We start from the raw sequence: 27,766 nt of genomic DNA on the forward strand, positions 1-27,766 counted from the left end.
CTTAATTCTTTTATAAACATCCCTGACCAGTTAACAGCTCTGGGTTTAGTTACTTACAACCTAAATCCCTTTATTATTGATCAAGACTTGCTTTCAGATCCCTGTTTGTACAATTTCTAATTCTTCATGTGATGCAAGTCAGCCTAGGATTAGCATATGTTAGTTTATCTGGCATGCAGATGATGGATGACTGTTTTTTTCTATCCAGTGGAAAGGTGTGAAGGCATCACAGCTGGATAAATGGCTTGGAAAAGTAGGAGATATACTACGACCATTTCAGACTTGCACACATGTTATATAAAAAGACACCGAAAGTAGGAAGACCGGGATGTTACAGTGAAGTTTGTTTTGACTTCAGTGGATTGACAGGAAGTGCTGATATGAAAAGACTCAACTCGGGTGCAATGAAAAGGAAACTAAATTAAAGCGTCATGTTTAGAATGATGGATTATACACCCTGTGTAACTTTCAAACCACAAGTCTGTGAAAAATGCTTCCATCACTGACCAGAAGAATGCAAATCAGTCATTGACGAGGCTTGTGAAGGGTTGAAAGTATCTTTAAATGTTTGGAAATCCGCCTTTCTTGTTACTAAGACAGCTTTTGAGCAAAGGCTAGCTGTGTTTCAAATGTATTTGAATTCTCTTTGTTTTCTCTGTGCAATCAATCAAAGTAAGAAAAGGGAATTTTACAAAAACAAGGCTGACTCACAGTCAAGACAAGCAAACCACGCTGCCATCTTTTTCAGGAAAATAGAAGAACAATATGCAATTGGAGAGATGGTTCTGATTTATACCAGTTTTCTAAGAACAGAATACAGAAATGTTTAAAAACCACTCCTCTTGCACATTCTAATTCAGTTGTTTTTATACAGATTTTTAAATGGCGGATTAAGCGCATGACTTAAAGCCTGTTAAAACTCTTAAATAATGTCTCCCAGGGCTCTGAAGGAGCTTTCTGAAGTCTGATATAGAATAACCTTGGTGCTGTCATCAGTGTTATCTCAGTGTGTGCTTCTAGAGAATGACTATCACAGAGAGCCTATGTAAAAACTAAGACTAAGAGTCACTGCCATGCAAAAGGCAAAGAAACCTCTGGGCACTATACAGATGCATTATGGTAGGTGTTGAGTCCACCTGTTGCATGCATGGATGTATAGGAATATAAGATCTTGATACCAGCCTTGCTTCTAATTTTGCCCTGTCACCACTAGCATTGCAGTGAAAAACGCCCTTTGTAGCCCCCCACTTTCTTCATAGATCGACATGGTAAAAGAGACAACTGCTAACAGTACATCTTGAGCTGCAAACAGGTCAATTGGGACTGCTTGTGTTGGTTAAACATTCCTCTAGCCAAGAAAGGAAATGCAAATCATCGTCATCACAAAGTAAAGTAGGAGAAACACCACTTGCCATGTTCAGTCGGCATTATAAGCAGGAAGTATACTGGGAGAGCAATTCTCATTGGATTGACTCGTCTCCATCTTTGTTTCCTGTATCCATTGTTGCATTCCTAAACAAAACAAAAAAGACACAGAGAAACTTACTAGATTATTCGATCCATAAAGGTAGACATTTCATAATCAGATAAGAATTTAGGTTGTCTTTAATGAATGTTATGTTACACAAACCATTAACAGAGTTGTTTTAATCCCAATGTGAGCAATAATGCTGATGTTATGTGGTTGATTGAATCTTGTTATGCCCTCTTTAGAATATCTGCAAACCTGTTGCTGGTGGAAATGAACAGTGATGTTTTATTGACACTGACTTTCTGAAAATCTAGTTAATGGACAGTCATTAACCAATAGATGTATTTATGGAAATGGGTGCTCATCAAAAGCCAGTTTTAATTCAACATACCATCCCATTATGTCATTTAAACGCATTATCGACACAACAATTGCGGCCGTGATTCCATTTAAATGTTTGTATTTGTTTAGAGCCACCGATATTGAAAGTTGTGGGGGAAGGTAAATGCCGATAATGAAGCAGCTGCACACTTCATTTACATACACAGGCTGTGGTTGCTAATATGTGGAAGAAACTAATCACCCGGGTCGCTTTAGCTTTTATATTCCAAGTATCCCCTCCCCTCCCTTTTCCCATACAATCATCTTCATTACACGAGCATGCACTAGCCGGGCCAGGATGGATAATGAAACACATTCTGGCACCACGATTAGCCTCTGGAGACAGTAATAAGGCAACGTTTTTCATCGCATGCAATTATTCTAGCCGAGCCCATCACCTGTACACTCACACGCGACCTGTTCAGCATTTCTGAACTGGACTCGCCAAAAGGTCATTGGAGCCGTTTGTCAAACCAGGAAAGGCCGCCAAGCCCTGCTCCTCTGTATTTCTCCCCAGAAGCGTCTGCTCCAGCCCGTTATTGTGATCTGACCTTTGCCGGAGCAGAGGAACTGTTGTGTGATACAAACCGATGCTAGTCTGAGCAAAACACACGCTATGAATCAGAACGTTTGAAAAATGCCAAGTTTTTTAATAATTCCTTGTCAATCCTATCAAATTAAGAGGTTTTGTTGCATAAACAAGATACTTATTGAAAGACTTTTCAATTTAAGGAGAAATATCCTCCGGGTAACTATATAACAGGTATAAGGGGAGTTATTCTATCATTAAAGAGGATGTTGTGTCTCTACTGTGACATGTTTATATGCTTTAACCTTCAAAGGTATTTATTTTTCTCATACTGCCGCACTTCTTTTCACCCTCTGTCTGAAACCAGAGCCCAGCCTGCTCTGATTGGTTAACTGCTTAGAGATGGCCCACCCCTTAGCCTCACATACAATGTGTTGGACGCTAGCCATTCGAAGCGCAAGCGTTACAGGTTGATGTCATTATGTAAGGGAAGTAAACAAAGGATTCCAATCGAGGCATTTCAGGCAATTTTCGCAATTTATTTGGCTGTTGACTTTGCGGTGTTGCTTTTATAAGAAAACGTGTTTTACATTCTTAAAGTCTTGGCAGTTTTGTTTTTAGTGAACTTAAATGCTGGTTGAGTGAAGATGAAAGGCTAAAATGCATATTAGCAATGTTTAAAAAAAGACCCATGTACATGTGGACTAGTCCTTAAACAGGATATTCTATCAGTGCTCTCTGTGTGGCCATGGTTAGATTTAAAAGCCATGAAGTGTTTTTCTTAATAGGAAGCTGCTGTGATGCCTACAGCATTAGTTAGTCACAACCCGTTCCCTCACACAAATGCACAAACACACAACCTCCCAGTGTGTGTACAATCATGTTTCTGAATAATTATCTAGCAGTTGCTAATGCTGATTTGTCCTGTCCTTGGAGAGAAAGGAGATAAAAGGTCTGCACAAAAATAGCACAATCAATTACATTGTGATATCATTTCATTATTATCTGGAGGTTTGATAATTAATTGGTTGGTTATTATAATTAAGTCACAATTCTCATCTCAGTTGGACTTATAGAGGAGTTTGTTCATGCTGTTATTATTGCCATAATGTAGAAATCACAGCACAGAAGTGTGTTCATGAAATGGGTTGTTTTTGACTTGACATTTTGATTGTGGTTTCATAAGAACACGGAGAATTTCATGACTAATCTCCTAAGTGAAGTTACATCATGAAAGCCTTACAACTGGATAATTTGGCTTTGCATAAACAAATCTGTATTGGCAAAATCCAAATGCGCCCACTGAACCGAATTTAACTAAGAAAGGGCACGACCTCTCCTGCTTTTAACACCGAATTTAATCAACACTCACACCACTCACCCATTTGAAAGTCAACAGAAGCTTTATCTAGGGGGAGGGGTTTTCCTTTCCCCAGCATTTACAAGGATGATCCATTAGCCTTTAATTAGCTTCCTGCATCACAACCAGCTACTTAGCACCAGAAGATGTCCTGCCCGTCTGTACGCCGCATCACAGTGATGGAGTGAAGTATTTCCCTCGCTCTCTGATTCAGTGAGCTCTTGAGCTTTGTTCTCTGTGCCTTGAGGCTTCCTTCACAAGAGCAGACAGTTTCTTTGTTTAACTGTGCCGCGCCGCTGTAAGCTTGACCAGACGCTGACTTCAGGAGGATGTGTGTTTGTGTGGAGAAGGCAGTGCTGGGAGCTGTCTCTGGTGCTGAAAGTAGAGCTCATTAACCAGAAAGGGAACACACTGCAAATGTGTTTGTTAGGGAAGAAGCTGGTTGAGATCAAATTGTTTGTGTTGAGTTACCGCAGAGGAATTTAGAGGAAAATGAATGAGATGGCTTGACTTATCTGAGAATAATATCACTTAACTCAAATGACTTCCTCCTGATACGTTATACAAGACATACTAGTACTGATATAGGACAAGAGCAACTCAAATATAGTACTTTCTATTTGTAGCTCTCGCTATGTAGCAGGCATGCATATTTTATCCCTAATAAAGCTACAATATGTGTTGAAATTGGCAAGAAGAAAAGCTAATTAACATGTGAGCTGTTTGTAGCCACTGACAAGAGGTACATTAAGTTGCATTATGGTGCGTTAAAGGTCTATTCAGTAGAAAAATCTAATTGGGCGGAGGCAAATTATACAGTCATCCTAATAGGTGACAAGAAACACATTGTGTGTGAAAAACTTGAATAATTACAGTTGTTTACAGATGTGTTTACAACAATCAGTATGCAAAGGCCAGTAACATAGTGTCACTGCATGGTATTGACAATTAGATTGCTGCTATTGTGACGAGCAGAAGTTGACCTAATAACCCATTGTGCAACATCAAAGAAACAAAGAAGACCTAACCTACAAGTCAAATCTTTGCGAACGCAGCTTAAAAACAATTACATTCTGCATTTTTAAAGCCAGTGCAAGATAAAAAAGAGTGTGAAGCTGGACTCACGGTCGAAAACACTTAATTCCGCACGGTCAATCAATAAACTAGAGCAAAAGTGTGGAGTATTTAACCTTTCTACTGGCCTGTAATGGTATTAGCTTTAATGGGCCTTAACATATTTCCCTGTGACCACCTGCAGCAGGATGTGTAGTGCAAATGATCCGTTTCTCAGTCAATAAACCAACATCAGCTGTAGTCTCTCACTCAAAGGCAGATGGGCTGTGTGTGGTGGACAAGCTGGTGATACATATGGCTGAGCAATATAAAACAAGGGAACATGGAGGGAAACTAAAGAGGTCTGCCGGTATGAGGTGAATACAGATAGAGGCATTACAGCTTTTGGACTTGTTTGTGTTAAGTGTGTCTGTGTGTGTGCATCTGCATAAGGTCATCATACAAGCATATAGTGCATGTGATGGTAGGCAATTGTATTTGGGGAAAGGGCGTGTTGTGACTACATTTGTGAAGCCACGGTGCTGTGTCCATACAAATCTAGTACATAACGTGCATATACTATTAAAATGAGTTGTTTTTTTAAGTCCAACAGCCACTGTAAGGTATCACATAGAGGTCGGGTGTACTGTGTGTGTTGTTTAGCAGGATCTCTCTGAAGCATCTGAATGGATTTCCATCAAAGTGGCTTGGTGCCAAAGACCAGTTGATTCGATTTGAGTGGTGATCTGGATCTCGCATTTCCGCTCTCAGATCATTATTATGTTTTTTTAGGCATAACTAAGACAAAGACTTGACTGCAAATCGTTTGGGTCTGGTGCACGGTCAAGAGATCAATTTGAATATGTATGAGACGACTGATGTTGTTGTTACAGCAGGTTGAAGAGGTGAACAGCCTATGGTAATAAAGACTTTCAACCATTACTCTTAACTTTCCTCAGAGTACACTGTGGGTTAGGAAGTGTATTTCTTTTGGTTCATTTTTTGATGTTGTGTACTCCTACAAGAAACGTAACTGTGAAGCTGTGTTAAAAAAATAATAAATAAAAAGAAGAGATCCTCCTTGCTCCCAGTTATTGATTTCCTTTCCCAGGTCTGCCGCCGTGTGGTGCCCGCTCGGAAACTGGTTTCCCAGCAAGTGGTTGCCATAGCAACAGGTAGCCACGTAGTCATGGTGGCCGTCGTATGCAGGGTGGTGGCAGTAAGGGAGGGTAAGCGAGGGAGAGGTGAGGATGGGGGGTTGTATGGAAGGCAGTGGCAGACTATTAATAGATCTTATTGGGAGCCAGCTGCAGAAAACAGCGCTCTCATGGCACTTTGTCAGATTCATCTTACAAACACACACCATTTGTTGTGTGTGTGTGTGTGTGTGTGTGTGTGTGTGTGTGTGTGTGTGTGTGTGTGTGTGTGTGTGTGTAAAATTGACATTTTCTAGTTGAGAGTAGTGCAGAGACAATAACTGAGATGGACTGTAATATTTATGTCTTATTTTGTGTCTTGGGTTCACTTCACTTCTTCATGACATCAGTTTTTGTTGTTGTTGCTGGTGTCAGGGTTATAGGTCAAATGTATTTTATTTGTTAAAGTACTTCACTACAAACAACAGAGACTATTGAAATAAATAATGATGAAGTCACATTTTGTGTTTTGTGATTTATGTAACTTTTTATACAATACAAAAACATGAATAGAAAATGTTACTTCTTGCTGAAAGTTGTTGGAGTGTATGGCTGTAAACAGCTACTAAACAGCCATTCATGTTGACTTCATCTGTGGAATTTCCTGTCTTTTTCATCTAGCAACACAATGATTACAGACGTCCTCAGTCTGGTTTAGGATCAAAAAGCAGAGAAAGCTAATGAGCATCTGCTGTGGTTGTCTGTCTGGTTCCTAATTAGCCACTGTTAGCATGCTAGCACACTGACCTGAAGACATACTGTGTGGGGGATTTACAGTAGTTAGTAATGGTTGAAAATAAGCCATGTCAGACATTTTTGAAGATAAAACGCTACAGAAAATTACTTCCATATTTTAACATAATACTAGTCCCGTGCGAATCTGCTTTTCTGGTTTTGTGGGTTTCGCTTTTCCAAAGTGTTTTCGTTTTTTGGTTGTAATGGCGACACCCTAATTAATGGCGGTTAGTGGTAACAGCAACTGCAGAGTAATATTCAACATGAGGGGACTCCAAAACAAACTTTTGTCATTTTTAATAAATGAAACTTTGTTCGAAGTGCAATGAGCTAAAGTAAAAGTCGTTTTCTACCTCGCTGAGAAGTAAGAGCTGTCCATCCTGCAGCTCCTCCTCTGACAGCTCCTTCTTCCTCCATTACTCCCAACAATAATTCTAACTGTGATAGAAAAAGGCCGGAAATGACCACTGATTTGTTTTGTCGACGGAGTTTGGATTGCAGTCAAGCTCACTGACAAACACAGTGCATTTTCTGTTAGGACTTCACAATAAAAGTCAATTCGTGTTACGGATCCTAAATGCTTTTATTATGAAGCTGAAGGGGAACTGCGGAAGTTTACTTCAGCAGTAACAGACAACACAAATCTGAAAAATAAACATGATTACATATGTCAGTTAGTTGGATAGTATGTGTTTTTGGTCATCATTTATCTTATAATAGTGCCTCAATGTGTTCATTTATGGCAGAGGTGGGACCAAGTCACTGTTTGGCAAGTCCCAAGTAAGTCCCAAGTCTCAGCAGTCAAGTCCAAGTCAAGTCCCAAGTAAAGACAGAGAAGGGCAAGTCGAGTCCAAGTCCAAGTAACACCAAAGCCAAGTCGAGTCCAAGTCCAAGTCCCAAGCTTCTTCGAGTCCTGAACAAGTCATCATGTACTCTTCACTTAATAATGCCATTATCAGACTAACGATCACACAATTTCAACATATCAACCTAATCTTCAGTATTTTTTTATACATACAGATTAAACTATGCATATATTTTATATATCTGTATATACGCATGCGCCCAAAGACCTTCAAAGTATTGTGTGTGAATGGTGGGTTAGAAATGTATGAGCACGGAAGGCACCACTGTCATCCTAAAGTTGGTAAAGCGCCTTGACTAGTGAGGCATGGACTGTGTGGATGCATGTAACTGGCATTGATGCTTCAGTGGATGCCAGTTACAGTAGGTCAACATTTTGCTTAAATCACAAAGAAACCTAATATTTCAATAAAACAATGTTTAATCTGCATAACAATTAAGCAGCATGACTACACACAATGAAAGGTGCTGGGGGTAGGCGCTTGAGAGACAGACAGACAGAGAGAGAGACAGAGTACACCTCCCTAATCTTAGTTATTTGTGTACTGTATGTGAGTGTGTTTGTGTATTTATGTACTGTGTGTGTGTGTGTGTGTGTGTGTGTGTGTGTGTGTGTGTGTGTGTGTGTGTGTGTGTGTGTGTGTGTGTGTGTGTGTGTGTGTGTGTGTGTGTGTGTGTGTGAAAATAAGAAGATGTCTGATGAACTTAAGATGAATAGCATTTGTAAAGTCAACTTTGACAACAGTGTGTTCAACATCTGTGCAGAACTACAACATCTGTGCAACAGAAATCAGTACAGTTGAGAGAAAAATACGGGTACAGTCATCAGGAACATTTATTTTTCTCTGGTTGTGCCTCCAAATGTAAGGGTGTGAGAGAGAGAGAGAGAGAGAGAGAGAGAGAGAGAGAGAGAGAGAGAGAGAGAGAGACAGAGACAGAGAGAGAGACGCAGACCAGACGGACAGCTCTCGACTAGGCTTCCCTTCCGTGGCACAATTGCATCTTTTCCGTATATGAAATCCGGGGAAATCGTGAATATTAATGAGGGGAAACCCGGGGATTATCCAATCACGCTGGTTAGGTCCCTGATCCAATCCAAAAAGGCCAAAATCCACCAAATGATTGCATTGCTCGCACTTGCCTGCCGGCTCTCTCACTTTGCGGTCTTTGGGGCTTCGCAGGTTCGCATTGCAGGGAAGGATGTCCATGATCAGGAAATTTAGCTTTTGACTCGAGGCATGTCAAGTCATTACAAGTAAAAGAGGCAAAGTCCGAGTCAAGTCTCGAGTTAATAGTATTCAAGTCCAAGTCGAGTCGTAAGTCATGCCGAATTTGATCAAGTCAAGTCTGAAGTCATTAAAATCATGACTCGAGTCTGACTCGAGTCCAAGTCATGTGACTCGAGTCCACATGTCTGATTTATGGTAAGTTGTACATTTTTTTTACAGTTAGCCTGTGTTGAGAACCAAAAGCATGTGCTGTACCGATCTCTGACTTGCTTAACAGAACCATATTGACTGTATAAAGAGCAAAACCTCGAAACCTCTTTCTTCTCTCTCTCCCTGCTGTGTAGGTATTGCCTCTATGACAGTGCCGGTGTACATCGCTGAGGCCTCTCCGCCCCACCTCAGGGGTCAGCTGGTGACGGTTAACACCCTCTTCATCACCGGTGGACAGTTCACTGCCAGCCTCGTCGACGGTGCCTTCAGCTACCTGCAGCATGATGGCTGGAGGTCAGACACTCAGCTCACTCATAAGTTACTATTCGAGATACATAATCGTTGTCTGCATTACACTTTTGGTACTTTTCAAATAAATTCCCATTTCCCTTTATGGTTGTCAGTCATACAGTCAGATATGATAATGTGTTCTTGGAGGTTTTATCTTATCAAATGCCAGAAAAATGTCTGAAACCATCCTAAATGTCAACACATGCACAGGTCAGCCCCTAACATTTACTGAGAGCAGCTGTGCTGTATGATCGAAAGATACAGTGTTCCTCTTTTGTCTGTACTTCTTTTATCTGTTACCTTCTTTGCTATCTTCTGCTTCTGTTTGCATCTTTTCCTGCTTTCATACTAAATGAACGTTTACTAGCGTTCAAGGAATGTTAAGCTGTGAGATACTTTAGATTTTAAAAAATGGCCTTTATACAAGAATTTGCTGGAGTGACGGAAAACATTTAAAAGCCCCTAGATTGCTGTGATGATAACGTATTTTCAGAAAGGCTTATTGAGTATGAATGTTGTCTGATTGACATAATGAAATTGTAGGGCGATTAAAGGTAATCTGATTCTGACGGCTTGCACAGCAGATTGATTGACATGCTGAAAAAACATGTTTTTATTCAAACTTTCTCCTAATTATAAGACTTTTCCGCCTGTTAGTATAAAGACAAATGTTTGCTTGCACTTTGTTGCATTTCACAGACTATTTAGAGAGTATTCATACCGGCAAATCATTACCACAGCACAGTGTGTGTAATGAATGAATTAACAGACATGTGTGTTTGTCCATGATGGTCCAGTATATCAGTGTTTTGTTTTGGAGTGGAGTTCTTCTAATGGATCATGGTATAAGAAATCAGCTTTTATAGTTTGGACTGCCTGTCCGAATTGCAGAAGATGCAGTATTTTATTTACACTTTAAACAATGTATTAAATTCAGGATAAAAGTGAAATGCTAAATGTATTTTAAGAAGAAGAATCCAAATAAAGCATTGACATTTTCCCTAGTGTTTTTATTTTATTAAACTAAACCCCTTGATACTTGCTCGAAAATAACTCAACAAAAACTGAATAAATGACCAAGCTTTTGGCAATCTATTTCGGGAACTGACATTTAGGCTTTGGAATTGCATGGCATTACATGAAAAGTTTTCATGTAAATAAGTTTGAAAAACATCTGCTTATGTAGTTCCTGTTATAATTGACTGACTGTATCCACTCCTTCCCTATCCAGGTACATGTTGGGTCTGTCTGTGCTTCCCGCCATGATCCAGTTCTTGGGATTCCTGTTTCTTCCGGAGAGCCCTCGCTGGTTAATCCAACGTGGGCTGACCCAGAAGGCCCGTCGTGTCCTCAGTCAGATCCGAGGCAACCAGAACATCGACGAGGAGTACGACAGCATCAAGAACAGCATCGATGAGGAGGAGAGCGGAGGAGGTAACGTGGGAAAGAAAGGGATTAAATATGCTTGCTATGCTGGTGGTTGTTTAGTAAAGGTCACCTGAAGATGTTTGAGGTATGTCTTATAGCTTAACGACGTAGCAAACATTAATTAAAGCTGCTCTTGCCTGTGTATGGATCTACAGGAACAGAAGGTTCTTAAAAGGTATGTACAGCAATTACGTCTGTGCACATATTAGCATGTGGTAATGTGATGGACATAAATGTGTCAGATAAAATACAGCATTTAGCAAAGCATGTATTATTCCTCTGGTTGTTTTGGTACCTGGGGATAGCTAATTTAATACATTTTGTTGATTTGCTAGCTATTTGGTTGGGCGGCCTCTTACCAAAATGCCCCAAAAGGCAGTGCATATGTCCAGGGCTTTTATTTTGAAAGGGAGATTGTGACCCAAATGCAAACACAATTGCACAGTGACAGCGAGTCTATAGGAAACCAATGGGATCTTTATTCTACAACTATTACATTGTGCTATTCAACAATTACTCCATCATGATGGGCAAAAATGTTGTCTGTTGCCACTTCAAGTAATACTCTTTTTTTCCTGGGTAATTATTGTTTGAGCTGACCTTTAATTAGATGCTGCTATTTGGTCAAGGCTGTGCGAGTGAGAGCAGACAGTAGTGAACAAAGCTGTCGAAATGACGGCTGATGATTATGGGCTTATGGTATAATATTACTGCAGCTTGTGACAATCTTGAAAATGTGTTTATTCCAAAGGTTGTGCGTTTGGCGTTTCACTGATCCTGCAAGTCTTACCCACCTCTAATCTCATTTCAATCCTTGCTCAAAGCACTCCAATACACACAATTGTACTTACCCATATTCTATCCTACTTTTTACCCGCCATCTATTTGTGCCTGTGTGTGTGAGAGGAAGCAAGAACAAAGTACAATACGACAAACAACATAGACACTCATAAACAGATCCTAAACGACGCCAGCTATATCAGAGTTTAGATTGTGATTTGGGGAACCAACCCCTGCCAAACAACTCATCCAAGAGAGCGATTTGTTTATAATAAAGCATGCATCTAACATCTGTTTGCTACTCCAAGCATTTAAGCTAAGCATCCAATTAGGTTTATGTGAAAATGAGCAATCTGATACTACATTTACCTTGTTAGGAGGCTGACTTTTTGACTGGAAAGCTTTAATTTTAGGCTTTGTTTCGCCATCAAGGGCATATTTAAGACACTTAGACACGCTTTTGAGATTTCTGTGGTAATTACTTGGTTTCCTCTGTCGCACCAGATATGAAATATGGTAAAGGACATTATTGGATGCAATACTTCAATTTTTGTCAAGGATGAGCTGTGTAGAGAGGGAAGGAGAGAAGAGGAAATTAGATTCATCCTGCAACTAATCAACCTTGACAACAGAGAACATCATGTCTCTGGAAGGAGTGTTATCCATGGGTCCTCAGGGTCCAAGTGGCCTGTGGTGAAGAGGAGCCTCTATAACACACACACACACATAATACACAGTGATGTATAAAAACACACAGGCTGCTGAGGGTCCTTCTCCTGGGACTCAGTGTGTGTCCTTTTTCTCCTCCTCATTGTAACTCATCGCTGCAGTCATCTTCAGTGACTGTGTGCAACCAGAGATGCAGCAGGCACACTGCTTGTGATCTGGCAGCCGGTGTTCAACTCTTTTCGATTTTGAAATGTGAGTAATGGACCCAATGCACATACTTTTAGGAACGTTGTCGTCTTCAAATCCAATTGTTATGGTAGAATGAGAGGTTAGAATCTTCTACTGAACTCACTAACTAGCCATTTCCCCAAAAACGGCCCTTTACACTGGCTGTTTCTTCTCTGGAGCCTAAATTCCACACTTACAATAACATCAGAGGGAGTTAAGGTTGTGATCTGGCTGCTTGATAATCAAGGCCAGATATGACCATGTCTTAAACTCAGCAAATTTCACGTCGACAGTTCTCTCTTATCTTATGATACTTGAGATGCATCGATGCAAGGCCGTGTTTCTACGGTCGCCCAGAACAGACAAACCAAACTCTGGCTCTACAGAGGGCCTTTTCAGTTGGTTACAATAATATTGAATATCAGCTGAGACTTCTTTGCAGCAAGTCAAAGATTATTCATTTCTATCTCTCGTGCAAGACAGCTATGCCCACCTTACTGAATTCATGACCAACATCTGTGAGGTTAAGACGGTAGGTAAGACAGTCATTTTTGTATTTCATCAACTCCCCCTCAGCAAAGGTCTTTGAATTTTTAGCAGACTTTTGTAGGATTAATGGTGAAAGGGCAGACACTACATGAAACAACGTGATTCGACCTTTATATTTTACTTCCACCTTTCAGCAGACAGAACAGCTGTCTTGCTAATTTTTCTTTTAGTCTATGTTCCAAATTCAGTTCAAATCAAAGGGTTTGGTCAAGGTACCTCGCGACTGAACCCAAAGTGATAAGTGGCTTAATGTGTGGCCGCGATCTGTGCCCCATCATTTCATGTCTGCACCGCTAGTATTTTTTTTCCCGATTTACATGCTTTTTTAGGGCTGATGTATGACCTGGGAAGCAGCTGTCGCCTAGCAACCAGTCGGATAGAGAGGACAGAGGGACTGGTAGACAGACAGAATAAAAAGGAAGGCTAAAAAACTATTTCTTTGGTTACAGAGGCTCCTGATTGGCTCGCGTATGGTCAGGTAACATCAAACACACACCTGTTTGATCCAGGAGTAGGAAGTTATTGGGCTTAGGTCTAAGTATTTTAGTGTGTTTTATTTTCAGATTTATTCAGTTGTTTAGCATTAAATGTCACTTGGCAGAGAACGTCAGTGGTATTGAACAATGTAAGACTTGTGTTTTCACACCTGGGAAAACAGACACACCGTGCCCCTTCGCTGACATGTCGGTTACCATGGAAACAACACTTTCACGCTTTTCTTTTCCTCTCACCTCCGACGTTACACTCATTACACTGTGATGTATAAGCTCTTACTTACACACACACAAACAACACATCTCGTTCATCACTTTCTTTCAAAGTTGGAATCCTTTCAAAGGCACTTTTTACTACGAAAAAAACAAAGACAGGAAGTAAAACCAGACAATTCACATTAAAAATGAAAATATTAAACAGAAAACTAATATCATGACAATATGCCAGACTATGGCAGCCTTTTTTGAAAGTCTATATATAAAAATAAGTAATAAAAATATTGTATTTATGATCGACTTGTTCATTTTGGCACCTAAAAGAGCTGCAATTGTGGGAAGAAGAGTATGGGAACTCGCATTGCCTACTTAATCTGCTGAAACATGCTCAAAGATGCGATGATGGTGTTGTGTCAGCCCCGAGCCAATCAGTTTATTTTGAGCCTGAGAGGTGCAAAAGAGAGAGGGGAGGAAAAGAGCATAGGGGGGAGGAGAGGTCACATACAAAGAGATAGTGAAGTGGAAAATGGAGGTGTTGGGGCAGCAATTATGATGGAGACGCAGGATTGTGGCAATATTGCAGGCCAATTCTGTCAGCCATTAGATTGCCATTCCTCATAGAGAAATTTCATAGCGCGTCGTATTGAACACATTGATTTCTTTGGAGCACTATTCTAGCACTGAGTGGACACAGATGTAACCTGACAAACAAAGGTCATGAGTAGACTCTAAGTGATGGAGGCACTATCAAGCAGTAGACCACTTTATGTACAGCTGCATGACCTGGATAGTGCTTTTTGTTTTTACGATACAGCAAATACGCTTAAAGCTAAAGCCAATAAAAGAGAGAGGATTATTGGTGATTACAGCATAAAACAGGAGTACATTGTCTATGTGAAACAGATGGCTCCTTTTAAAGTGGTATTCCACCTAATATGTGAGAATGAAACCCTTCATCTCTTCAGACTTGAAAGGTTGCTTGAAAAAGTTGGTTGCTGGTGTCTTTAGTCCACAGAGTAGTGTATACTGAAATTGGTTTTACAGCAGACATTTTAACTTGTCACAGCCAATAAAGCATCTAACAGTTGGCTCAGTTCTTTAGTGTCCAGTGACCCATGACAGTGAGCCAGCATGTACAATGCAATGACCCCGGACTAAAGGTTTATTGAGGGAGACAGTGGTAGCTAAAGATATGCATGCAGCCTCCCCAGTGTTGTACAGGAAGAATCAAACACTGTAAAAGAGTGCTTCCATTTTAAAGTCAACTATATGTTGTTAATATGTTGGCTAATGTAAGTATTCAGCTAGCATTTTTCTTCTGTTTTGTTCTCCACCATCTCTTGAGATGTCTTGCAGCATTTAGTGTCTAAATGCTGCAGTTTTTAACTGCATGATTTGACTCTGCTTAGCTCTACTCACTTTTTGGTATTGGATATTTTTCTCTCTTTTGTTTTTTAATTGCTTATTTTATCTCCTCATTGTACGCCTGGTGCACAGCTGTAGCGACTGTGCATTAAACTGCTGTGATAGCAGCCTCTTTTATCAGCAGCCAAACAGAGAGATGCAATCTTTGAAATACACAGCGTAGTTTTGCAGGCTGCAATGTAAAACAAATAAAGAACCTGCCTTGGCTATTAACAGTAACTTGGCAATTCAAAAAAAATAAGGGTTGGTGCAGGATGATGCACTCGTAACAAATCTCTCTGACCAATTGTCTGCAGCGTTGTAAGTCAACCTTTTAGTATTGCCTCAGCTTGCGTGGAACCTCAGGAAAAGTAGTTCTTAAAAAGGAACAGGTACTATCCACAACTCTTGCTAATTGACATACAAATAAAGAGTGATCAAGTTAAGAAAAGCCATGCTGTACCATGCAGTAGATATGCAGCACATGTTTTGCTTTGTCTATCCGCCATTTGGTCCTGGGCAGTTAATGTATGATGGGTTTCCAGATGCTCCAGACAGCGATGGACAGTAGAAGGACTTTACTGAAACAGCAAACTTACAGGCCGCAGAACCAAAACAATGAGCTGAAAGATGCTAAAATGCATCATAGAGCTGAGTCAACTGAGTAGGCTGATAATTCCCTATGTACTTGTAGTCATTTGTTCAATTGTTAATTATCAGCATATGAATATGTGCAGCTTTAAAGATGGATAGATGTGGGCGTACAGTTACCTGCTCACCCAGCCTTTTCAAATCTATTTTGATTTGAAAAGGAGAAAAAAATAGCTCAATCTCAATGTAAAAATAAATTCAGAAAGCTGTAAAAGCAGGGAACATTTGGACTGATTTGTCTGTTTACAATCAGAACTAAAGTCAAGGTAGGGAATTCAATTAGTGTTATACAATATACTGTATACAATCGTTTCTGCTCTAAAGCAATCTCCTCTCTCAGCAGGTTGCTGTTCTGCTTGACTCATGCCTGTTTTAAACCATCTGTTTCCAAGCAATTGAATTGTAGCCTGTGTACGCTATCAAATCAAGTGCTGCATTTATGTTCCTGCACAGCAGCTCTGAATTATTAATTTTTATGCCTTTATAAATCGCTGCTTATCGCCTACTTTTCGGACACACAGGCATTAACGCGTTGCAGACACACACCTGATGGATGTCTGAAGGAGTTTAGGCGTCTACCTCCATTGCAGCCCTTATTTTCCCACTCTGATTATTAATAATTCAGGATATGTGAACATTTTATGAAACTCCACTGCTGCTCTGGGTCTGTTTAAAACCACAGAAAAATCATAATGAGAAAAGGGGATCATACTGGGTATAAAATGTTGGGAGTCAACGCAGTATTTTAAATTCAGGCACGACTCGTTGGTTTATCACAAAGATTTAAATAATGGTTAGAAATCAAATGTTTGTGGTATTATTTAGTAATATGGGACTAGTTGAAGAAGCGTCACTGTTTATCAAAGAAGGCTTGGTTCTCTGCTCCTCGATCGAACCACACTTTAATTAATGCCACAGGCGTTGTCTTCACTTCTAATCTACTTTTTCAATAAATAAGCTTTCTGCTCCGGTGGATTTGATTCTTGTTCCTCCTCTCGCGATTGTGCATTTACAACCCCAAATGGGCCCTCTGACAAATATGCTCACCGGGGTAATACAAACAAATATTTTGATATAAGAAAATTGGCAACCGCTCGTGTTGTCATCTGTTTGAACAACAGTGGGGGATGCAGGGAAATGAGAGCTGATTCCCAACTGGGAAATGATTATGGAGTCTGCATTAGCCGAGCACAGCAAAGCAGGCAGCTTCTGATGAAAGCAGAGAGGGGAGATTAGGGAATCATCTTCTTAACTTCAGTAATTGTTTTTTTTTGTAATCGAAGTCTAAAAACAAAAATGTATTCAACTCTGGGTTTCATTGCTGTTACACATAATCAAGTGACTATTCATCAGATGCAGGATGTCATTGATCTTTTACGTATTTGCAGCATTTGTATTTAATCACCGTGTTCATTCCTTTTGCATGAAAAATCATTACGCTCAATACATTGAGGCGCATGAGGACTGTTTACCGCTGTACAAGATAAAGTATAAGTAAATAATTCAAGCAGGAAAATCCGATTGAAGCCCAGTTCTGATACTGAAAATCCAAATTGATACTGTTTCAATGTCAGCATGATGCTAAGAAACAATAGCCTAAATGAAAGCACACAGCAAAGTAAAATGTCTACTTTGCCTTGAATAATTGGACTCCAGCAACTCAGAATTGAAGTAAAGGAAAAGGAGATTTTAAATGGATCCGCTTTCATTTATTTGAATTGCAGGGGCATAATGGGATTGAAATGAAGGCCACTTTACCACACAGCAATGTTCTTCTGAATATGTTATTCCAGGGTCATCGTTTCCTCATGCAATGCCGTCAGAGACTCATCCAGAGACGCTTCATTTAATCAAAATGGTCATGACCGAAATGTTCCATCTGCAATATGGGTTTATATTCAGTTAATTGTTTTTGGCAAAGCTATTAGCCAAATAGGTTTTAATGGCAAACAGGGAAATGAGACATTTATATGATATATGCAACAGTGCCTATGTTTTCCGTTTGCCCCAAGCCTTTGTCATTTTTTGTATTCTGTATGCATGTCTGTGTGTGTGTGTGCACCCCTGAGGAAGGACCTTTGTCATTTGCATTAGAGCAGGTGTGCAGCTTGGATGTCATAAATCTCAATTATTCAATAGGTTGATTTCCAGCAGACCTCAAAATGGCTCCAGAGATTTTAATAATGGGCAGTGACGTATGGTTGCCAAATGTGTTTTCTCCAAGTATGAATCCCAGACTGACATGTAAGTTGTAGTACCACCGTTTGGCCACTATTTGCTTAACACCAGGCTCACTTCTTGCTGGCTTAACTGAAAATTGGCGTAAAGTCACTAGCTGCAGAGGCCAACTTTCACAGTGTGAGACAGCCCCACTTCCTGTATAGACAGTAAGTTAGAAAACCAAAACATAGAAGTGGTGCAATTTGTTGTTTGTATCAAATACATCAGTGTGTGAACAGTTCAGATGTCTCCTTGTATCTGTCAGGTTACTTTATCCCAGCACCTCTTTTTCTGACCTTACACCTGCAAACAGTAGAAGTGCTAACAGTGTTCTCATCACAGAGGCACAGTTGTCTTCAGGAGACACATCTCTTTAATCTCTCACTGTCTCTTCAACACACATTTGTTTCCTTGTTCCTTGTTTTGCCTCGAGCTTCCTCAAATTACTGAGCCAGCACTTCAGCGATGCGGTAAGAGGTTTAAAAGCAGTGTTTCATTCGCCCTCTATCTCGCAATTACAGCTTGTATCTTCCCACTGAAACAAACTAAACTCTTGAATCTTAATACAGTCCTTTTCAGTATGTTGTCTGCATTGTCGTTATATTCTTTTGTTTTGAGCAAAGCTGTACAGACAATCATTTTGTCTCAAGGCTGCTCAGGCGAGTGACTCAGAGAAGAGACAGTGTTTTAAAAGTTTCTCATGATTTAAACAAGACTCAACTCAAATTGCCTCCAATTTTGAAGCAGACGTGAGATGCTGTGTCACTGAAAATCAACTTTTTCGTTACCTGTGGTTATTATGGTCTGCAGTACAGAGCTCCTCTAATGCTGTGCTATGTATGCATCCGTGCAGAAACACATGCAGAGGAATTACTTGAACTAAAACAGCATTAAGGTGCCATGCACTTAAAACACCGGCAGGTTAAACATTGCAGAAAGCCAGGTGTGTGCTGTTTCCAAGGACAACAGATCCCTTTTCACCCCTTCTTAACTTGTAACTTTATGAAAGCATCTCCCTCTCCTCACTTTTCCCTTTCAGCTCATGTTTTTTCTTTTCTTTTACCTGTATATACTCTTTGCCTTTTTTGGTTTTATTCTCCTTTCTCTTCCCTTCTTTAAACTCCTCTCCTTTCCTTTTCCTCCTTTCCACCTCTTGTCCTTTCCTTTGTCATTGTTTCTCTTTCCTTTCCTTCCCTCTCCTCTTATCCCTTACATTTAATTTCTGCTTGTTTTCTTTCTCTTATTTTTTCTCCAAACCCTTCCTCTACTTTCTTTTCCTTCCCTTTCTTGCATACTCCATGTATTCCTTCCTTCTCCTCTTCTCCTTTCATAGACAGGAACATATTTGACACATTCAATATCTGAATTTGTGATTCATGCCACCCAACAGGCACCAAAGTCCTCTATGCACTTTCATCCCTGCACATCACACTTTTCTCCCCTGCTGTGTAACAGACTATTTTACCAATGAGTGTCTTAGAAGCACTGATGTCTCTAATCACTCTTCTTTTGTGAGTCATGCATATCAGCGTGCCGATTGGGCCCACTGTCTGCATTCCAAATACAGTATGTGCCATCTGTTGTGATTGACTTCTGACCTGGGTTCAAAGACTGAGTAATCATACCATTCTTTGTAGAACTGACTGTGGGAAAACATTGCCAGTGTGATCTTCCTATCATTTTAACAATATTGTATACTACTTATGAACTTTTTATTATTTAAAGAGAAGGTCAGGGCTGCTTCTGCCAATAAATATATATATTGTTTAAAAGGACAGCAAGGAAAGGGAATAAGTGTTTAATTTATACATCCATAACTGGATTGTTTGTTGGTTTGAGCTTGAGAGCACTATCAAGGTAGTGAAGAAAATTAAAGGGGCCCTATCATGCTTGTTGTCAGGTTCTTATTTGTATTTTGTGTCGGAAAAAAACTCTTTGAACTTTGAGATTTTAGCCTTTGCAGACTATTTACATGCACACACAACTATATTACTCGCTACAGGAAAGGGAAAACCCCAAAAAGCATTATAGGACCAAAGCACAGTAATCATCATAAAGGTAGGTGCATATCACACAGCGTTAACTTAAAAATATAAATACTATTTATTCTGATTTAACCTGCAGATATGTTCGTTTTTATAGCATAAACTGGTGCACTGTGGCATGTTTATGTATGTCTGATCACTGTCTGCTTTCAGACTGCATGCAGAGACATAAAAAGTCACCCTTGAGTTGGTCTGAAAAACAAAATATCTGTCCTTTCCACTGTTAAATCTAACTCGGAGGAGTTTGTCCCGGTCACTGTGTTGCAGAATGAGCAATTAGAAAGAGTGAGAATGTCAAACAGGGAGCAGAAGAGCTACTTTCCTCGGCTCCCCTGTAGGTTTTTATGCAGCTTGTTAATCATAGAGCGGGGAGAGTAGTGCGATAGCAGATCTATCATGACTCCCCTCTGCGCCTGTCACAAGCCCTGCATGAATACATGGATATTGAACAAGCCTCTTTCACACCATGGTTTTCTGGGGAGGGCACAGACAGGCACTAAAAGGACATTTTAGGATGCGTTGTGTTTTATAACTTTTTGCTGTGTCTCTTTACATTTAATTAAGGACGCTGATATGTGCAGGTTGTCTAACTGCTGAATAAAATAAAATAAATTAGATGGAGTATCAATATGGATGTTTCTCTCTGCGTATCCCGGTCTCCACCTTAGCTCGGTTGATCTGATTCTCCGTTACGTAACCAGGCGGTGACTTTTCAACACTTTTTAAACCGAAATGGAAGAAGCTTTTTCCTGGCTTCATTTTCTTTCCTTCTTTCCATGCATCTTTCTTCTTTTGTAATTGTGTTTTTGTTTATCCACCATGCTACAGAAATGGACAAGAAACAACACAGACTAACAGGCAACCTCTCCATTGATCCATTCCTTTGATGCGATTAGTTTCAAACTAGAGGGATGGTGGCTTTGATAACACTCAGAGACTCTAGAGGCAGCAACTGTTTTGTTTCAAAGGGGAAGGGATACCGCTTGGTTACCTAATTCTTTTTGGCTTTCTTTGATTTGAGTCACTTTAGAAATGAGAAAATCGAGAAATCTGAACAGCGTAAAACTCTTTACTGGATATTGGACTAAGACGAAACTAAAACAATTACTTGTTTTGAGGGTTTTGCCATGGCAGCATTCGGTGTCATACATTTCAATATCCGAGATAGAAGCCTTGGAGCTGGACTGAAACATATTAAAGATATTTGTTATTGCGGCTTTTATTTTTGATCCTTTATTATTGTGAGAAACCCTTTAAGCTGTTGTCTAATCGGGTATAATTTCTTACTTTGCTAGTGCTGCAAAACAGTTCAAGAAAACAAGAAGATATCAAAGAGTTCTTAAAAATGTATTCAGCACAAACAGAGATACCTTCGTTTTAGACTCTAACCTAACCCTAACCTGAGTATTCTTTGAACCGGACAGTTTCCTGATATGTGAAAGAGAAATTCTGGACAATGTCCCAACCATAAAAAAAAGAAGGTAATCAGAGGGTACATACCGTATTTGTTACTAGCCCCTGCGGACTACATGTCACAGTGACTTTCGGCAAGGTACTAAACGCTTTATGGATTTCTGAGTGTGTGTGTGTGAATGTTTATCACTCCTGACTAATGTTCAGACATTTTATGGTAGTAAGAAACCACTTCATTTGAGAAAACACCTATAATGCTGATGATTTTTTCAGTCAGTCATTGTGGGTGTCTGTGATTTGTTTATCCATCCATCCTTCCATCCGTCTGTCTGGCGCTCAGCTCCTGGCAACCGCTGGCCCCTCGGTGCCCTCAGGTAAACACAGCTGCTCCCCTGTATCTGCGGACACTGACAAGATTTGATCAGCTCCACTTAAAATTCTGTTTCTCCCTAATGCCAGTGACTCACAGTAATCAAGGAAATAAACCAATCAACATCCTTTAATGCCTTTCATAAAAACATGACATGACAAAACACACACACCGATAAGCTTCAGAAGTAGATTGCAATTGGCTTATTTACATTAACACCAGAATTACTTTCTTCACAGTTACTCTACTTGACACTATCTTCTTCAGCACCTTTGATTATCTTCCTCCCTCCACTTGATGCCGCAGTAATCTGAAAGGTACTATGGGCTGGAGAAGACAGAAATAAAGACTTAAGTGTAGTTAAGAAGCTCAAGGAGAACATTTCATGATGGTACAACCTTAGTTTAGTTAGGTAAAACAATCATTTAGAAGGATGGGCACGGCTCGCGAAGTCACCTTTATTACACTCTCTTAGTGGCAGCCTTAGCATTCAGCTTGTGTTAGCATTCAATTTGTGTTAGCATTCAATTTGTGTTAGCATTCAGCTTGTGTTAGCATTCAGTTTGTGTTAGCATTCAGCTTGTGTTAGCATTCAGCTTTGTGTTAGCATTCAATTTGTGTTAGCATTCAGCTTGTGGTAGCATTCAATTATGTAGCATTCAGCTTGTGGTAGCATTCAGTGTGTTAGCATTCAGCTTGTGTTAGCATTCAATTTGTGTTAGCATTCAGCTTTGTGTAGCATTCAGCTTGTGGTAGCATTCAGCTTGTGGTAGCATTCAGCTTGTGTGAGCATTCAATTTGTGTTAGCATTCAGCTTGTGTTAGCATTCAGCTTGTGTTAGCATTCAGCTTGTGTTAGCATTCAGCTTGTGTTAGCATTCAGCTTGTGTTAGCAAAACTAAAACTAAATGTCTAAGACTGTAAAGAGTGATACAAATTTTGGAGATATCTTTCTACACCCTTCTGAAATCTAAATAAACGCCTGCCTCGTATTTAAACATGATACTAGATGTATTTCTGAATAAGGGTTTGAAGTGCCTTTAGTAGAGATTGAGCTTTTTGGTTCTAACATTAACATTTCCGTTTCAGAGATGGAGCTTATACAGTATCTCTTCTTCATTAGTCCTGTTCTGATCTCGACTGTAGAGTGTGAAGTGTCATGATCCTACTCTGATGAGGAAGGGGAAGAGAGGTGACAATGTAGAATGGAGTGGAAGTACAGAGAATAAATAATTAGAGGGAGGATGGGGGTTGAGGTAGGATGGCTGCAGATTTCCTGCTCAGTCCTTGATTGCAGCTCTCCCTGGCTATGTAAGTGATGCCAGCTTCCAGACACTGTGTCCCCGAGGACCTTCTGATTGGCTGGTTGGATGGATAGAAAAAGCCATTCTCCTATAGAATTTATCATAATAATTCCTCCTGTGCTTCCCTGCATTGCCTCATTGGGCCTCTTTGTTTAGTTGATTGACCATTGTTCAACACTGGTCATTCCCTCTGTTCTGTCCCCTAAATACACATTTCACTGATTCACAAAGCAATATGGGAATCAGTAATCGTTAGTCCTGTGAATGGATGCTTGCCAATGTTCGCGGAAAGCGAGCTGCTTCCCTGTCTCTGTGCTGAATGTTTCATTAAGGGGACGGGATGTGGCACATGTTTGAAGTGTGAATATACGGAAGAAAAAAACATCTGATAGGACTGACGGAGCTTATCGGGCGCTGTAATTTGCCTTGGGGGTTGTTGTGCAGAGAAGTTGGGGTGTTTCCTCGAAAGCAGGTAGCCGAGAAATAAGAGCTAATTGGAGATTCCTTCAGCGGATATCAAAGAGAAGAAGAAGAAAAAGAAGAGGCCCTCATTCTCATTAAAAACACATTCCCTGCAAACAAACTGTATTTTCATGGATTGAATGCTGGAAAATGTGAAATGAAAAAGGATCCATGCAGGTTGGTGATCACAGAGCTTCTGTAGGTTGACATAAGAAAAGAGGGTTGTGCTTCTGTAAGCTACATCCAGGTTTTTTACCATCACATTCAGTGCTATAATAAGAGCTCATCTAGCAGTGATCCACACCTGAAGGCATCGCGCTGGAAGAATTTAAGGTTACAGTTTGCAGTGTTAAATAAGTTGAATATAGTTGGAAAGGTTCAATGGGAAATACTGACGTGCAATTACTGCAGGGCTGTGATTCAATCACCGTGCTTGTGGCTGGCTGGTTGCTCACTGACTGTTTTCTCAATGCCATCCTTCTTCTTCAATATCTCATCTGATTAAATTACAGCTGGGTGGTGTTCAGCTGAGGAAATGACGCTGTCTGCTTGGAGAGCTCATGTGTGTGTTTGTGCATGTATGAAAATCTGTTTCTTGCTGTGGAGCGAGTACGACCTTTGCATATTAAATTGTATTTTTGTAGAAAAACATATTGTATTCTTAACCTAGAATACACAGTGTCTGAATGATTGCATCTGAATGTGTCTGTATGCATGTCTGTGTTTGGCCGAGTATATTTAGCTCTTCTTCAGGCAGCCATCAGGTCTCCACTCCCTCCATAGTTGACTTCAGTCCATGAATCCTGATTTCCGTGTCGGCTAATCAGATAACGGTCCTCAGCTCTGGTCTCGAGGGGATCGGCCAATCACACTTCACCACGTTAGCGCCATGGAAATGGCTCAGCCCATAAAGGCATCACTTTCTCTTCACTGTCTGAGGTTAGGGCTGTGCTTCACATTCGACATTGACTTTTTGAAGATGAAACTAAAACATATACCTATATTGCAAATGTTTCATCTGACATTTCCCACAATGCATTTGGGAACAGCCTCTGTCTCACATGGAGTATCATGGAGTCAGATGGATGAAAAATACCTTATGAGGATGTGAAGATATTAATGACATGCCAATATTTCAATTTGATGCTTTCAGGCACAAAATTACACTGCCAATCAATATTTGGTTAAGAACATTTGCTGAATTTAATGTGACTTCAATACAAACCTTCTATCCGAACAAAGATACAGAGACAGTTACTTGTGTCGGTCGAACAGATACAGATAATTATGTTTCGGTTCACCTGTAATGATGCAGTATTTAATGAGCAAATCAATTTAATACAGATAAAGCTGAGTTCATGTTGCTTACAAACACCAAACCTAATGAACCAAATACGAAGGATGCATTTTATACTAATGATTTAATCAGCGAAAATGTGTGTTTTTTGTACTTGACTGCATAAGAGTGTTATTAAAGTCTTGTCTCTTTCAATGATGACTTCTGCAGTTTCCTGTTTTATTCTGAAAAGTCTTTCCTCCCTGTGTTGTGTCTGTTCTTACCCCTGTCCCTGTGTTTTCCCTCCTGTTTGATATCTTGAGTCTCCTTACCTGTTGTCTTTGTGTTTCTTCCTTCCCTCCCCAATTGTGTCTTGTTCTTGTGATTAATCTAGCAGGTATTTAAGTTCTGGTTTTCTGTCCTCCAATCCTTGTATGTCTTTTGTGGAGGAGTTTAGCTTTTTGTTTTTTGGAGAGTTTAGTTATTTTGTGTTTTGACTTGCCGTGATTTGCCTGTTAAACCTGGAATTAATGGTATTTTTTAAAATGCTTTTTTGTCCTGCGTTTGGGTCCACCTGGCTCTGCTCCCAACCTTGACATTTTCTTCAGCATTTCATAACTTTTGGAAATATCCTTTTCAAAAGTTGCCCATTGAAAACGAAGGCTGAAGTGTGTGTGTTTGTGTGTGCGTGCGGGCGGGCGGGCTTCCTCTACAGAATCTGCTCTGCTTATCAAACTGCTAAAAGAGATGTTCACTAGTCCAGAGTCCTCCCACACACAGCTGCTCCCAAATAATCAGCCTGTGTGAGTGTGTCATTTCATATGTGCAGGGTTATGCTTCCTTCTTTATGATATGTTTGTATGCTGTGTGTTTGCACACTCCGGGAACACAATTATACCTGTGTGTGTGTGTGTGTGTGTGTTTGTGTGTGTGTGTGTGTGTGTGTGTGTGTGTGTGTCTTTCTTGCGTGTGTGTGTTCAGACGTGTTTGTCTGGTCTCTTGGCTCCGTGTGTCACTGCTTTTTTATCCCTCAGCTCCTTGCCTGTCCAGCAGCTCTCTCATCCTATTAAGGTTCTCCTCCCAAAGGAGCCGCATGTCTGTGTGTGTTCAACATCACAGGCTGCGGCTCTGTTGCTGAGCCAAGTGGGATTCTGCGGGGCCATAGCCTGCCGTCAAATTTTAGTTTAATTTGCCTTAATTGAGACATTCACCACAGGAAAAAAAAGAACCAAAAAACAGCTCCAGTGCTTTGCAGATCCTCAAGAGACAGCCTCCCCAGAGCTGACAAATCCTCTGTGTTGTGTGCAGAGAAATGTCCGTAGGGCAGATGGTTGCTCTCAAAGAGGCTTGAACTTCGGGCTTTCAATATGAGGACATACGAGGACATTATGTCTACTCACTATGCCCAAATCATGAATATATTATGAATATGGGAATTTATTATCCAACAGAAATGACGAAATGAGTCTGTGTTCTTTTAGAAATATAAATGTATCATCAGCTCAGTTTTTTGTTTCATTTCGAAAAGCAGTAATACGTTTGGGGGAATTAGCTTATCAAACTTATTGCTAAGAGCGAAAGGAGAAAGTCAACAGCATGTGTTGTCTAAAAAAAGTGGACTTGATCACCGTGACGTCATCCATTGGTTGGTTAATCAAGGTTTTGAACCCTCAAGTGTGGCGCATTGGCCGTCGCCTGTGACACAAGAGGGTGGAATTCAGTTTGCTAAACGCTGAACAAAAAACATTAATGCAACCAACATTTTAAAGTTTACTTTTATAAACTGAAAACTGTTTAATGGTTAAAGTCGTCGGACAATAACACGGAGAGCATCCAGACCTGACAACTTGTAGCAACCTGTCAATCAAAGGTAGCCCCTCCCTAAAGCTTACTCTGCTTTTTTGTGTATTTTACTCCATTTTGGATTTTGTTGAGGGAACAGAGCAGTAGGTGAAAAGCACGGTATTTTTTCTCTGCCAATCTGACTTCTTCTTGCAACCATAGGAGTCTAATAAGGCTTTAGTCATTTTTGTCATGCTGAGTTGGATATTAATTCTGCTGTGCATTTGCTTGTGTCTCCAGATGGCCCTGTGATCTGGCGAATGCTGACCTACGCCCCCACTCGGCGAGCCCTCCTGGTGGGCTGTGGTCTTCAGATGTTCCAGCAGCTTTCGGGAATCAACACGGTCATGTGAGTGAGAAAACATTCCTCAATAATTTCACTTCAGTCCTTCAATACAGGTCTGAGTTACTCTCCAGGTTGGGACATGACAACAGACCTTTCAAATCTGTATAGAGCCGAATGCTCAGGGAGGAATTAGCCGAACCAAGGACAGACGGTATAAGGTCTTTATAGTAAAAGATTGGGTGGTATTAAGTTGCGCAGAGAAAGTCTACCGAAAGTAAATAAAGGATGAAACTGGAATGTACTGCAGACCATATTCAGTTAATAAATCCTTTTTTTTTTAGTGCCAGAAAATCATATTGTTGCCCAAATTGCTAACCTCGAAGGACATGTTTAGATAATCACTATGGAGATTATAAGGGGCTGAGAGGCAGGGTAGTTGGAGGCACCTACATTCCTAACAGGTGGCTCCACCTGCTCCCAATTACCAGTATTGGGAGCAGGTGTGGAGACCCACACACCAGGTGCTGATCACTCCCTCACAGGAGACAAAGCACACAGAGAGGTGCAGTTTGTGTTGGCACATGGAGGGAGCAGGAGGCTCCCTGTCTGAGAGCAAAGAAAGTTTGGTAAGCTGGCAAGTCGACTAACGGCCCAGCTATGTTAGCCTTTGTTTTGGGAAGGTTTTTTGAGTTGGGTACAAATAAAGCCCTTTGTGTTTGAAACACTGCCTCTGTCTAGAATGATGTGCTACCACTTTTCCTCTCTATTCAGCCCAGTCCCGTTACAAGATACTTTTTGATTCAGTCTGCTT

The 27,766-nt window shown here is 40.4% G+C and overlaps 1 protein-coding gene across 1 annotated transcript in view; it reads left to right on the forward strand.

The window, feature by feature from the left end:
- Positions 1-27,766, forward strand: part of LOC134879075 (proton myo-inositol cotransporter-like) — a 49,200-nt gene that overhangs the window by 1,757 nt on the left and 19,677 nt on the right. The window contains exons 2-4 of the mRNA XM_063905359.1: positions 9,163-9,322; positions 10,551-10,753; positions 26,910-27,018. Of these exons, the coding sequence (XP_063761429.1) occupies positions 9,163-9,322; positions 10,551-10,753; positions 26,910-27,018 (472 nt within the window). The remainder of the gene's footprint in view (positions 1-9,162; positions 9,323-10,550; positions 10,754-26,909; positions 27,019-27,766) is intronic.

This window comes from Eleginops maclovinus, chromosome 17, assembly GCF_036324505.1.
Source record: "Eleginops maclovinus isolate JMC-PN-2008 ecotype Puerto Natales chromosome 17, JC_Emac_rtc_rv5, whole genome shotgun sequence".
In the NCBI taxonomy this organism is placed as follows: domain Eukaryota; kingdom Metazoa; phylum Chordata; class Actinopteri; order Perciformes; family Eleginopidae; genus Eleginops; species Eleginops maclovinus.